Source organism: Oryctolagus cuniculus, chromosome 1 (genome assembly GCF_964237555.1).
Source record: "Oryctolagus cuniculus chromosome 1, mOryCun1.1, whole genome shotgun sequence".
NCBI lineage: Eukaryota > Metazoa > Chordata > Mammalia > Lagomorpha > Leporidae > Oryctolagus > Oryctolagus cuniculus.
In genome coordinates this window covers 22,166,835-22,180,696 of record NC_091432.1, presented here as the reverse complement: position 1 = coordinate 22,180,696, position 13,862 = coordinate 22,166,835, and the positions used below count along the sequence as shown (strand labels likewise).

General features: G+C 44.4%; 1 protein-coding gene across 3 annotated transcripts in view; it reads left to right on the top strand.

Annotated features, from left to right (window-relative positions):
* The window catches only part of TTC17 (tetratricopeptide repeat domain 17), a 147,674-nt gene extending 134,239 nt beyond the window's left edge, over window positions 1–13,435 (top strand). For all 3 annotated transcript variants that reach the window (XM_017346067.3, XM_002709063.5, XM_051826131.2), the window contains 3 exons: window positions 9,015–9,134; window positions 10,282–10,425; window positions 12,285–13,435. In XM_017346067.3, the coding sequence (XP_017201556.1) occupies window positions 9,015–9,134; window positions 10,282–10,425; window positions 12,285–12,416 (396 nt within the window). In that variant the 3' untranslated portion in view covers window positions 12,417–13,435. The remainder of the gene's footprint in view (window positions 1–9,014; window positions 9,135–10,281; window positions 10,426–12,284) is intronic.
* The last annotated feature ends 427 nt before the right edge of the window (window positions 13,436–13,862 follow it).

The following is a 13,862-nucleotide window of genomic DNA, read 5'->3' as shown; positions in this document are numbered from 1 at the left end:
AACACCATTCCCAGTTGTTGATAAGTCCGTGCCTGAATCTGAGTGCATGCAGGATTTTGGTCTGTGGCTTTCTTGTGTTTCTGTGTTTGGTAGCAGGACAGTAAGGACCTCATGCAATGCAGTGGGAGATGTTCCCTCCACATTGTGTTCCTAAAAGAGTGTAAAGAGCAGTGGGGTTAGTCCTTCCTTCAATGTTTGCTGAAATTCACCATTGAAACCCTCTGGGTCAGGAACTTCCTTTTGGGAGAAGTCAATGCCCTTCCTAGGTACAGGCCTGGTCAAACTCTGTTTCTTCTTGAGTGACCTTTGGTAGCTCTGTCTTTCAAGGAGTTTGTCCATTTCATCTTAGTCTTTGAATTTATTGGTTTTAAGTTCTTCATAATGTTCTCTAATATTCTTTCATATCTGTAGGATCTGTAGTAATGTACTCTGTCTTCATCTGATATTGGTACTTTATATCTTCTCTTTTTTTCCTAATCAGACTAACTATAAGTTTATCAATTTTGTTGATCTTCTCAAAGAGCTTTGGTTAGGGATCTATTATTGATCTATTGATTTTTCTTCTGTTTCTCTATTTTCTCTTTCATTGACCTCTTCTGCTTATAATTTCCTGTCTTCTGCTTAAGATTTATTTTGCTTCTCTTCTTATAGTTTCTTAATATGCAAGCCTATCTTGTTGGTTTGAATCTCTCTTTTCTAGTGTAGGTTTTTAGTGCTGAATGTATTTTCCAGATGTATGACAAATTTGATTAGTGGTATTTTCACTTTTTTTAAAAAATATGTATTTATGGCTGGCGCCGCGGCTCAGCGTGGTGCGCCGGCTGCAGCACGCCAGCCATGGCGGCCATTGGAGGGTGAACCAACGGCAAAAGGAAGACCTTTCTCTCTGTCTCTCTCTCTCACTATCCACTCTGCCTGTCCAAAAAAAAAAAATGTATTTATTTATTTATTTGAAAGAGAGAGAAGGAGAGGCAGGGGTTGGGGGGGTCTTCCATCTGCTGGTTCATTCCCCAGTTGGCTGCAATGGCTAGAGTTGCACCAATCCAAAGCCAGGAGCCAGGAGCTTCTTCCAGGTCTCCCACGAGGGTGCAGGGGCCTAGGCCATAGCAGAGAGCTGGATCGGAAATGGAGCACCTGGGACTCAAACTGGCACCCGTATGGGATGCTGGCACTGCAAGTGGTGGCTTTACTCACTACGCCACAGCACCAGCCCCGGTATTTTCACTTTTGTTCCGCTTATAGCACTTTATGATTTTCCTTCTGATTTGTCTTTGATCCATGAGTTATTTAGAAATTTGGTATTTGGTTTCCTACCAGTTTTTTCCAGGTTTTTTTTTTTAATTGATACCTAATTTAATTCGTTGTAGCAAGTGAACATATTTGTTATTATTTTAATTCCTCTATACTTACTCAGATAAGCCTGCAACGTGGTCTTCCTTGGCAGATGTTTTGTATGCACTCAGTAGGAATAGCATCTTCTTCGGTTAGGTAGGATATTCTGGAAATGTTCGTGAGGTTAAGTTGGTTGATACTGTCAGTGCCTTCTTTATCTCTGTGATTTATTTGTCTGTTTCTGAGTCACTGAGAGACATGCTGAAATATTCAACTATAATTATGAATTCGCATCTTATGTTCTATTAGTTTTTAATCTGTGTATTTTTTAAATTCCAAGGGAACTAGATATAGATTTCAGTGAAGTAGAAAAGGGATGGAGAAGATCAACCCTCTGAAAGTTGTTTCTTTAAAAGAACCTGTAAAATCAACTCCTGACAAAATTAATCAAGGGGAAAAGCACAAATAATTGATATCATGGGAGAAAAATACAGCTAAAGTTGTCAGATTAAAGAGATAAAAGGATACAATTACAACTTTAAGCTTTAAAAACAAATTTCTAGGAAGATGGGATTTGCCTGAACTTATTCAAGAAGAAAAAAGAAGCCCTGAAGGCTCTTGTAACTCTCAAATAAAGTGAAACAGTTGGTTCTGCTTTTGGTTTTTGTTTGTTTTGTTTTTGATATTCTCACAAAGAATATAAGAGAGCAGGTGTTTGGCCTGACAGTTAAGATGCCCACATTCTCTGGCTTCTGCCAGATTCCTGCTAATGAGGACCCTGGAAAGCAGTACTGATGGTCCAAGTAAGTGAGTTTCTGACACATAGATGGGAGACCTGGATTGAGTTTCAGTACTGGCCTCTGCCCAACCCTGGCAAGTGGGGTCACTTTAGGAGTGAATGAGTGTGGGGCCGGCACCGTGGCTCACTTGGTTAATCCTCGCCTGCAGTGCCAGCATCCCATATGGGCACCGGGTTCCAGTCCCAGTTGCTCCTCTTCTAGTCCAGCTCTCTGCTGTGGCCCGGGAACGCAGTGGAGGATGGCCCAGGTGCTTGGGCGCCTGCACCTGTGTTGGAGACCAGGAAAAAGTACCTGGCTCCTGGCTTCAGATCAGCGTAGCTCCAGCCATGGCAGCCATTTGGGAGGTAAACCAACGGAAGGAAGATCTTTCTCTCTGTCTCTCTCTCTCTCTCTCTCTCTCTCTCTCTCACTGTCTAACTCTGTCAAATAAATTAAAAAAAAAAAAAAAAGGAGTGACTTAGTGATGGGATCTCCCTCCTTCCCTGCACGTGTGTGTGTCTGTGTGTGTGTGTGTCCGTCTGTCGCTCTCTGCTTCTCAAGCTAAGAAAATACTATAAGATCTGTTGATTTTATAAGTGAATTCCACCATACATTTGAGAAGTACCTCACCCCATATAAACAGATAAAGATTTAGCTTCCCCAGTTAATTCTTTGAGACTAGTTTAATCTTGAAAATAAAACTCGACATTGTGAGAAGGTAAAATTTTATATATTAGATTTTATACGTAATTTTTTAAAAAGATTTTTTTTTTTACTTGAAAGGCAGCATTACAGAGAGAGAAAAATCTTCCACCCACCAGTTCACTCCCCAAAGGGTCACAACGGTCAGGTCTGGGCCAAACCGAAGACAGGAGCCAGGAGCTTCGTTTGGGTCTCCCACATACATGGGTGCAGGGGCCCAAGGACTTGGCCATCCTCTGCTGCTTTTCCAGGTGCATTATTAGCAGGGAGCTGGATCAGAAGTGGAGCAGCTGGGACACAAACCAGCACCCATATGGGATGCATTGCAGGCGGTGGCTTTACCCACTACACTACAATGCCTGCCCCTTATATGTAAATTTTAAAGAGAGTTAATCTCACTCATGGACATAATTGTAGGTATCAACCCATAAACAGAATATTTCCAGCATGAATGCTTTCTTTAAAAAAAAACAAGATACACCTCGACCAAGTTGGATTTAGACAGAAACTTCCCTTATCTATGGAAAAGAATCAGTATCCACTTCAGCAATGATTTTTAATGGGGGAAATATTAAAATTAATTCTTTGAAATTAGAAACAAGAAGACAGACCATCACCTCTTGTTTTCAGCCTGTGCTCAAAGTCCTAGTAAGTACAGAAAATCAATAAAAGAAAATAAATGGCATAATTATTAGGAAAACAAAATATTATTCAGAGTGATGTGATTATCTACATAGTAAATTCAAAAGAATCTAAAGACACTTTTAGAAATATTTTTATCAAGGTGGCTGCCTGTAATGTTCATAAATAAAAATAAGGTGCATTTCTCTACAGCAGCAAAAAAAAATTAGAAAGCATTGTTTTCATTTTTTTTAAGAGTAACAGACAGAATGAGAGCTTCCATCTGCTGGTTCACTGCTCAAATACCTACAGTGCCTGGAGCTGAGCCAGGAGCCAGGAGTCAGGAATATAATCCACGTCTCCCATGTGGGTGTCAGGAACCCAATCACTTGAGCCGTCATTACTACCTCCCAGGGTCTGCATTGGTGGGAAGTCGGAGCAGGAGATACAGCTGGGAATTCAATCCAGGTTCCCTGATTTGAGATAACAGCTTTAAAAAAATTATTTATTTGATGGTAGAGTTACAGACAGAGGCAGAGACAGCGGGAGAATCTTCTCTCCGCTGGTTCACTCCCCAGATGGTTGCCAGGAGTCGGGAGCTTCTTCAGATCTCCCACGGAGGTGCAGGGGCCCAAACACTGGGGCCACCTTCTGCTTTCCCAGGCCGTAGCAGAGAGCTGGATCAGAAGAGGGGCAGCCGGGACTTGAACCAGCACCCATATGGGATGCCAGCACCACAGGCAAAGGTTTAGCCTACCACACCACAGCGCTGGCCCCAAGATACAGCTTTCTTAATTTTTAGGCTAAACCCTCGCTCCCAAAAGCATAGTTTTTAGAAATGTTTTATATATATGTATAGTGTTATAAAAATATGAAGTTCCTAGTTTTAAAAAATTAGCAAGAACTGTCTGCAGAAAATGATAAAGCATTGCTGAAAGACATTAAAAAGAACTAAATTAACAGAGATATGTAATGTTCATTTATAAGAAGGCACAAATCATAAACCTGTCAGTTTTCCCCAATTTCCTTTATAAAGTCAGTTATTACAATCAAAATGCCAAAAGAGTTGTTTTTTTTTTTTTTAATGACACTTGGAAAGCAGATCTTTAAATTTCTACGGATGAGTATGGAGGGAAAAATAGATACGACATTCTTGAAGGATAAAGTTGTGAGAATTGCCTTAATTCTATGAAGAATTAGAAAAGAAACATTATGCTGTTTGCTCAAGGATGAACGAAATAACTAGTAAGACTAAATAGCCCAGAAACAGACTCTGCCGTCAGAACTGTGCCGTATGTAAAAGATCACGGGGAGAGAAGGAAACTGCTCGGGGGTGACTGCTTAGTCGTTTTCAGTTAGTTAATGCTACATGAATTAAGGACCAACTAGCAACATCAGAGCTTTTAAAATTATAAAATTTTCGAGATGATATTTCTAGCCTTGGAGTGGGAAAGTTTTCTTTAAAAATATACAGAAGCACTAATTATAAAAGAAAATGCTAATAAGATCAATTACATTAAGGTATACAAATTTTTTTAAAGAGAGGTAAGCTAGCATGAGAAAAACTATGTGTAACACACTTTAGCTACCTGAAGGATTACTCTGCAGAACATAAATTGTTGAAAAGTTAAGTGACAAAATAGAAGGAGGCATAGAAGACATTAACAGACATTCCACAGAAGGCAGGGATGGGTATGAGGAGAAGACACAAGAACTCCCAAGCTCACTAATAATCTGGTAAGACACAGTAAGATGCCATTTTTACCCCCACTGCTAATTCCGAGGGTGAGAAAGGATATAGAACAAGGGGGCATTTTTAAACATTGCTGCTGGGACTGTAAATTGGCACACCACCTCTGGGAAACAATGCAGCATTCTCTTGCTTGTGTCTAGTTGTGGGTTTTTTGCAGTTCTCCTTAGGTATCTTCTCCAGAGAGACTCTGCATGTTTATATGCAACCAGGGACATCAAAACAGGAAACACACAAACACCTATCTACAGAAAACACATACACTGCAGTAAATTCACTTGGCCGATGTTTATTTGTGCAGCAAGGAAATGGAAAGAACTAGAACTACACCCAACACAGATGCAGCTTAGAAATACAATGCTAGAGCCAAAATCCCAAGTCCCAGAAGGCTGCACCCATTACACCGTCGTTATAAAGCCCAGGTGTTGAAGCAACAAGCGAAGAAGAATGTTAAAAGGAACATGTCTGTAACATCTTGTAGACTAACGTGGGTGCCCCTGGAAAAAAGGCAAGAGGATGGAATATGGCACACGTAGACGCAAGTGTGTTCCATGAGTGGGAGTTCCTAGGACACTCCTAACTTTGTGCTTTACAGCATAAATGCATGTTTTGCATGATTATATACTGTAGAATTATGTATGCTGTATAATTATATATTTATGATATACTTAATTATGTAAATAAACTTTCTGTGCATGTCAACTATTGCCAGTAAAGAAAAGTAATTTTAAGAGTAGGTGGGGGCATTTGGTGCCGCAGCTAAGAGGCCACAGGGCACAGCTGCATCCCATATCCAGGTGCCTGGGGTCAAGGCCTGGCTTCATTCCCAGTTCTTGCTTTCTGCTAATGTGTACCCTGGGAGGCAGCGGACGATGGCTCAAGTACTTGGATCCCTGCCACCCACATAGGAGACCTGAGTTGAGTTCCTGGCTTCTAATTTAACTTGGCCCAGCCCTGGCTATTGCAGACATTTGGAGAGTGAACCAGCAGGTGGAAAATATTCTCACTCTCTCTCTCTCTTGCTCTGTGTGTGTGTGTGTGTGGTGCGTCATTCTATCTTCCTTTCAAATAAAATGAAATTAAAAAATATTTTAAATTATCCTTTGGGAAGCCAATCAAAAGGATCAAGTTACTAAGAAGGAGGAACACATCAGGCTAGCTCTGCAGCAGTTTTGCATACCAAGAGGATGCAGAGAAATGGGCACAAATAACCCCCCTATACACGAGTGTGTGAGTTTGCTAGGCCACTGTAACAAAATACCATGGACGAAGTGACCTAGACAACAGACTGAGTTGTTCTGAAGTCTGAGGTCAAGGCACCTGCAGGGCCATTGTCCCACGAGACTTCTCCCTCTGGCTTGCAGATGGCTGCCTCTTGCTTCCTCTTCCTATGATTGTACCCCTGTATGTGCAGGACGCTGGTGCATCTCTTGTTTTCAAAAGTCCTCAATGTAAATCCAGCCACAATCCAGTATGGCCCACCCTGATAGCCTCATTTTACCTTGGTCACATTATTTTTTTGTTGTTGTTAAGATTTATTTATCTGAAAAGCAGAGCACGAGAGAGATAGAGAAGGAGAAGAGGAGATAAAAATCTTCCATCCACTCGTTCACTCGCCCACAAGAACAGGTCAGGTTTAGGCCTTTGCCAGGAGCCAGGAACTCCATCCTGGTCTCCTTGTCTCCTAAGTGGGTGCCTTCCCAGGTACATTAGCAGGGAGAAAGGAAGAAATTAAGAAGCAGGGTAAGTTTTCTAATTGCCTCTTCTGTAGTGGCTAGGAGAAAGACCATAATCACAAGTGGCAAATGAAATAGAAAAATCCAAAGTTTAACCCAAATTAAATTTGGTAAAAAGAAAATCTCACTTAGGGGAGAGTTGCATTATCAAATATTGTTGGGACAACTTAGTAGCCACCTGGGGAAAAATTAGGAGGGTATTTCTTTTATTTCACAACAGGTTAATTTCAAATGAGTTAAACTTTTAAATGTGAAAAAGGGAATTATTAAAGTTCTGGGAGTAAAAACATGGTAGAATTACTCGATTAACGTTGGAGTGAGAGGAAGGACTTTTTAATAACAACTGAAAACCCCAAAGTCAACAGAGATAAATAAAAAACTGAACTCTGTAGAAATCAAAGCCTGTATCACACAAAGCACTGTAAGTCCAAAAGCAGACGTCAAACTAGGAGAACATCTTAGCAAATAATATTACAGGCAAGGAAACAGTCTGGCTAATATGTAAAGAGCTTTTTCCAATCATCAAGCTAAAAACTCCATGGAAAAATATGAAAACAGTGCACAGGAAAGAAATTCAAAAGGCTGTCAAATATGAAAAAGATGGTTAGCTGTACTCAGGAGAAGGCAAATGCACATTAAAGCCACTTTTTTTTTTTTTTTTTTACCTATCATATTGACGCAGGTCCGAGAGATTAGTAACAGATTCTGCGATGAGGCTGTAAGGAAGCAGGGATACTGTATTTCTGGCAGGAGGTTAGGTTGTCACAATCCTGTGGAGAGCAGTGTGGCAGTACCTATCCAAACGGAAAAGGAGTGTCCCCTTGACACAGCACGCTGCACCTGGAAGTGCATCCTACCCCGTACACCTGCACAGATGCAGAAGTACACCTCTCTCTGCTTGTTTGGAATACTGAAAAGTTGGGGAAAGGTGAATATTCCTTCATGAGGATCCAGCTAAATAAACACTGTTACATCCATACCAGGAAATACAGCTTTTTTTTTTTTTAATATAGCTGTTAACAGAAGAATGAGGAAACTTTCCATATGTTGAGGCAGAAAACTCTCCAAGGTGTGTTGTTCAGTGAAAAAAGCAAAGCGTAGATTAGTGTCAACTCTTTTATAACAGGTTACCTCATATTGAGATATGGGAATATGTGGGGAGCAACTGAGACTAGACTAAGTTACTGGAATTAAGACTTATTCTATGCATCTGCTCTCCCACAATATGGCGCTGAGAGAGAGAGAGCAAACAACCTCTTCGCAGCTGCCTCATCAGTCTGATAAGCTGCAGGAGCTGATCCTGCTCCTGATTGGAGGAGAGCAGCGTACTCGGTGTGTGGGTAGCAGAGTTGGGATTGGTGGAAGAGGACTATAAAGGAGGAGAGAGACAACATGCACCGGGAACATCTGAAGGAACATCTGAGCAGCCCCCGAGAGAGCCGGCCGGCGGTGTGCCGCTCCCCTGCGGAAGCAGGGAAAGCGGCAGGGGGGTGCCGCCCCTCCACGGAGGTGGAGGGGCCGGCAGCTAACCCGGGACGGCATCGTTCCTCCGCGAGTGAGGGAACGGCAGCTAACCCGGGAAGGGCCTAGCAGACAAAAGAACAGCGCAGGGTCTAGTGTCGTTCCTCCGCAAGTGGGGGAGCGACAGGAATACAGTTGTGCTCATAGTTGCTTATATAAAGCATAGAGAAATTCCAGAAGATTCCATAAGAAACTAAAAACTGTATTGACTTGTATACACTAGAGGTAAGCATGAGAGGAAGACTTGACCATGTAACTTGGTATAATTCCGGTTTTTGAAACATAAATAAATGAATTACCTGTTCAAAAGTTAAATATATTTAAATAGAACATAGACATGCAATACAGTTCTGCTTTTTAGTAGTTGACGAGACTTGGGCTGGATACTTAACCTATCTAAGTCATAGTTTTGTCGTTTCTAAAAAGGCGGTAACAGTAGGATGGTTCTAAGAATTAATGTGAAGGCAGACAAAGCACCCAGTGGGTCGCGGTTAGGTGGCCAGGGTCCGGGTGGTTTTCGATGAATTGGTATGCTGTGGAAGCGCCCCGCCTCACCTGGCTGTTCCTGTGCAGAACCAGACGTCCTGGGTGCTCTCCAGCATGGCTGCCCTCTACTGGAGAGTGAAAGGCCAAGGGAAGAAGGCCATCGACTGCTTGCGCCAGGCCCTCCACTACGCCCCCCACCAGATGAAGGTGAGTGGCGCCCTGAAGGCGCAAGCCCCTCCGTTCCTTGGTCCTCGGTCCTCTCCACTCCCCATGACCTGGTCTCGGGTTTCGACAAGCCTTCCTCCCCGTGCTCAGCCAGTAAGGAAGTGGTGCGGAGGTAGGAAGGGGCAGGAGAACTTGGACCCAGCGTGCACAGCAATCAGCCTGTGACGTAGCCCCACAAGCACCTCAGCAAGCTGGAGTGTGGCGGAAGGTCTTCAAGATCCATGTAAGACAAGGCACCGTTGAGTGCCCCTTCTGTCTTGAGAGCCAGTCAGTGTACAGCAGACGCACCGGCCTGCGAGGCCACCAGCCCAGGAATCCCCCTAGATTAGCTTATCCTCAAGGGCCTGGAGGCCTGTGCAGCCTGTGTTACACGGAGACGGGAAGCACGTGTCCTCTCCTTCGCACACCTCGGCCAATTCCTGGTGTGATAAAGGGCGGTAGTTAACTCGGGTGGCACACATAAAAGGAATAAATACTTGTGATCATTCTGTTGTTCAGTCCATCACCTGTGCTCTTCACTCTTAGGCAGCGGTGGGAGGGAGGCCAGGATTCTACCTGGAGGGTCAGCAGACTTTCTGTAAAGGCCGGGTTCTGCAGCCACAGCCTCTGTTGCGATGACTTGATTCTATCGTCATAGGACGGTATCAGCCACAGAAGTACACAGAGCCATGGAAATGGTTGTGTTCCAAGAAAACTTTACAGAAACAGGCTGGATTTCACCTGTCGGCCATAGTTTCCCGGCCTGTGCTGTAGGTGATACCGTGATCCTCGCAGAAAATGCTGGGGCACCATTGCAGTGCAGCTCAAAATGCGATCTGCGGACCAGAGCCAGCCCTGTAACCGTTTCATTACCAATCCGCGGTGAGACGTGGAGCTGGCAGAGTAAACCAGCCTATTCTTCAGCAATCATTCACTTCAGCTCACATTTTCGTTTGGTTTTGTGACAAGACTTTATCCTTGAGAGAACTAAGTGATTTATATTTTGGTGCAAGCCCTTCATCTGTCATAGACCAGCAGCAAACAGCAGCCTAGCCCTGCCCTTAGGGTTTACGAACACATACCAAGTACAGTTCCTGTGACCACAAAGGACAAGAATGAAAACTCAAAGCCCACCATTTCCTTCTCCCAGGACGTGCCCCTGATTAGCCTGGCCAACATCCTGCACAACGCCAAACTCTGGAACGACGCCGTCATCGTGGCCACCATGGCGGTAGAGATCGCACCGCACTTCGCCGTGAACCACTTCACACTGGGCAATGTCTATGTGGCCATGGTGAGACTGGGGCGTGGGACGGAGCACGCCAGCTGTGCTGGGGCACACTGGCACACCTGTCTTTTCAAAATTCTTTGGATATGGCACTGTCCTCCAGCATATAAGGGATTTTTTAAAACTTGTACTTATTTTGACAGCTCACATCCACTATTTTCCCTCCCCAAATACTGGCAATAGCCAGAGGTAGGCTGGGCTGCAACCGGGGGCTGGGAGCTCAGTTCAGGTCTTCACGTGGGTGGCAAAAGCCCCATCAACTAAGCTAATGCTGCCTTCCAGAGCGCACACTATCAGGAAACTGAAGTTGGGAGCAGAGCTGGGACTCAACACCTTGGCACTCTGATATGGGATGTACACGTTGGCACTCTGATATGGGATGTGGGCATACTAACCAGCATCCTAATCCCTGCACCAAACACCTTCCTCCCTCCCCCCTCCCCGTGTATAAGCTTCATGTATTTTGTGGATAAGGGGTTTCATAATTTTCTCCAAAAAAAAAATACATGAGATTTATCCAAGTATTATTTGCAACTGTATCGTTCCTCACCATGAGTTTCACACTAGTAGTAGACCGAGATTTAGCTACAGTTTTCTGGAGACACCACCTTTTCCAGAACCTCACCTTGCACTCCGTGAGGATGGCCACACAACACACTCTGCTGCTCCCAGTGCGGGCACTTCCCTGCCATTGCACTCAAGGCACTCGGTGCCTGTTTCTCTTGCCGTATTTTCACCTGGTTTCAAAAGTTATTTTAGTTAAGTGTTTGTCTTTCTCTGTAGGAAACAGTCAGAGACAGGAGTCCTCGTGATCTCTCTATTCCCAGCACCTCACAGTGTTTGGCGCATAGTAGATGCTCACCAAATACTTAACAAATCATGCAGTTGCACTACTTTGATGGGATACCATTTAAAGCAGAAAAAATGGGAAAGCCATCGTCCAGTTCCCTCGTTCTAGTCCAAACCAAGAGTCATTTCAGAGCTGAACATCCCAGGGTCCCCCCAAAGGCTGTCATAACAGGATTTAATATGAGAATCCTGCCATCTGCTTCCATCTGAAGTGTGGTGTCACATACAGGGCTGGTCTCAAGATACCCTGAGTAACAAGTCCTGGAGCGAGCAGCCCTGGGCTGTAGGCTTTCTGTGTCATCCTTGACTTCAGAGGCAGGAAGTGGGATTTGGCCGGGTAGGTATTGCTGAGCGTGCAGATGTCCCTGTCTGCTTCTTAAAATTGGAGAATCTATTTTTGTCCCCAGTAGATGTGAAATTTGCTGCTATGAATGAGGAATTCTTCCTCTCGTTTGGCCTGTTCGTGTGCTCTTCTCTGAAAGCGTTATTCCAACTAAAAGATCAATGCCCTCGATATGGCCCTTCTAAATGTTAGGGAGAATAAAAAAGATGCTTCAAGGCGTGTAAGTCTAATGAGACACCTGGTATTCCTTCACTTCTTTCCAACTGCAGTAGAAAACTCAAGTGGGCACATGGCAAGCATTCCCCAGGCCTGGTTCTAGAGGTTTCTATGAGGAGGCCATGCAGGGATGTCCTAAGTCCCCTAGCACAGTCAGGAGCTCAGTGGTGTCAGCTCTGCTCACCAGCACCATTGCTCTCACAGCTGGGTCCCACCTTTGTGGGACTTGATGCGTGCCTTTCCCTGTGGTTCTTGGGCTCTGTCTTGTTCTACCATAGGGGTAGAGGCAGCCGTTTGCTCCCAGACCTCAGCGTTTTCTGCAGAAACTTAGGTCCACCGAGAAAGCGCTGCAGGGTTGGCACTAGCACAGAGGTGCTTGTCAAGAAAAAAGAAGTCACGGTGTATATTTAGTCTGGTGGCACCAGGCTGCTCACATCTGTCCCCTTGCCCCGTGCAGGAAGAGTTTGAGAAAGCACTGGTGTGGTATGAATCGACGCTGAAGCTGCAGCCTGAGTTTGTGCCGGCCAAGAACCGCATCCAGACCATCCAGTGCCACTTGATGCTGAAGAAGGGACGGCGCTCTCCGTAGTGCACCTGCTCCTTTCTCCCCCTCTCTACTCACGCTCTTAAGAACAGAATAAGGAACCAATCATCGTCAGCATCTACTCTTAATGATGTGTGTGAAAATAACGGAGTTAGACTTAGAACAGGACTTCGACATGGGAATTGGTTTGTTTTTGTTAAGTTCCTTCTTTCCCCCAGCCAGAAGAGGCACCTTGGAGAAACACAAATTTCTTTTTTAAGGGAAAAAAAAAATGCAGCTTAAAGATATCGTGTAAATACTGAGCCAAAACATTTCTGGAGCTGTGCTCTGTCTCAGAACCTCGATGCCTTTAGGGCTTTTCTCAGTGGTCCAGCCAGCTTCCTCTTTGGAGGAAAAACCACATTGCACAATCTCTGCTTCCTGTGTAGCCTCCGTTGTCAATGGAAATGCAAAAGCGCCTCTGGTGCCAGTGGGAGAGAAGCAGTATTCTGCGCTCTCTCCATTAGAGCTCCATGCTGCCCCCTGTCTTGTGTCCGTTCCATGCTGCTATGTTACAAACTCAGAGGTAGATTGCAGGGGAGGAGGGGGAAAATGATTTTCAAAGCAAAATATTTACAACAAAAGCTCTTAGGATCACTTGACCTTTGTAATGTTATTTATGTTGGGGAGGGAGGGGGGCTGAGAAGGGGAAATCAGCCATGTGCAACGTCTCTATCGTTTGTACTTAAATTACAAATCACAAGGAAACAATAAGTTGCAATCCTATATAACAGGTTTATATATATATATAGAACATGTATATTTGAAGCCCTCTCTACAGACAGAGTCTATGTTTTACTAATTCTTTGTTCGCTGTGTTACCCATCTTGGAAGAAAGTGTGCGTGTCAACTCCCTCTTTCTGAGGCCTTCAGACACAGTTCCTCAGGAGAGGGTGATGAACCAAGGCCGGGCGTTTCCATCCAATGCTTTTACCTTTGGTCCTAGGAGAATCAGAAACTCCAGTATTTTGGAATCTTCAAGGGCACATACTGAGAACAAAAATAAAAATTGTTTATGAGCAAAATAGGTCATCTGTGTTTGGTTTTTCTTTAGAACCAGGGTAAATTTGGAAGACTCTGGATGTGATCTGCCTAGGTCCAAGTTGTCTTGTTTTTCCATCTTTCCACCACAGTGAGGTGCGAGAAGAGCCAGCCCATCCCTAGGATTTAAGGGTGATAAACTTATTATTAGCATGATGCATTTAACCAGGGAAGACACAGTCAGTAGATGTTCAGTGTGTAGGATATGGTTGGCCTTCTCAGAAAAGATGTAAGAAGCCACAAAGTCCTGCCCCTCAGGTGAGCACTGACCTCCAAGTTCATCCAAGTAAGCTTCAAGGAGAGCCTTGGGGCCGGCGCCGCGGCTCACTAGGCTAATCCTCTGCCTGAGGTGCCAGCACCCGGGGTTCTAGTCCTGGTCGGGGCGCCGGATTCTGTCCCGGTTGCCCCTCT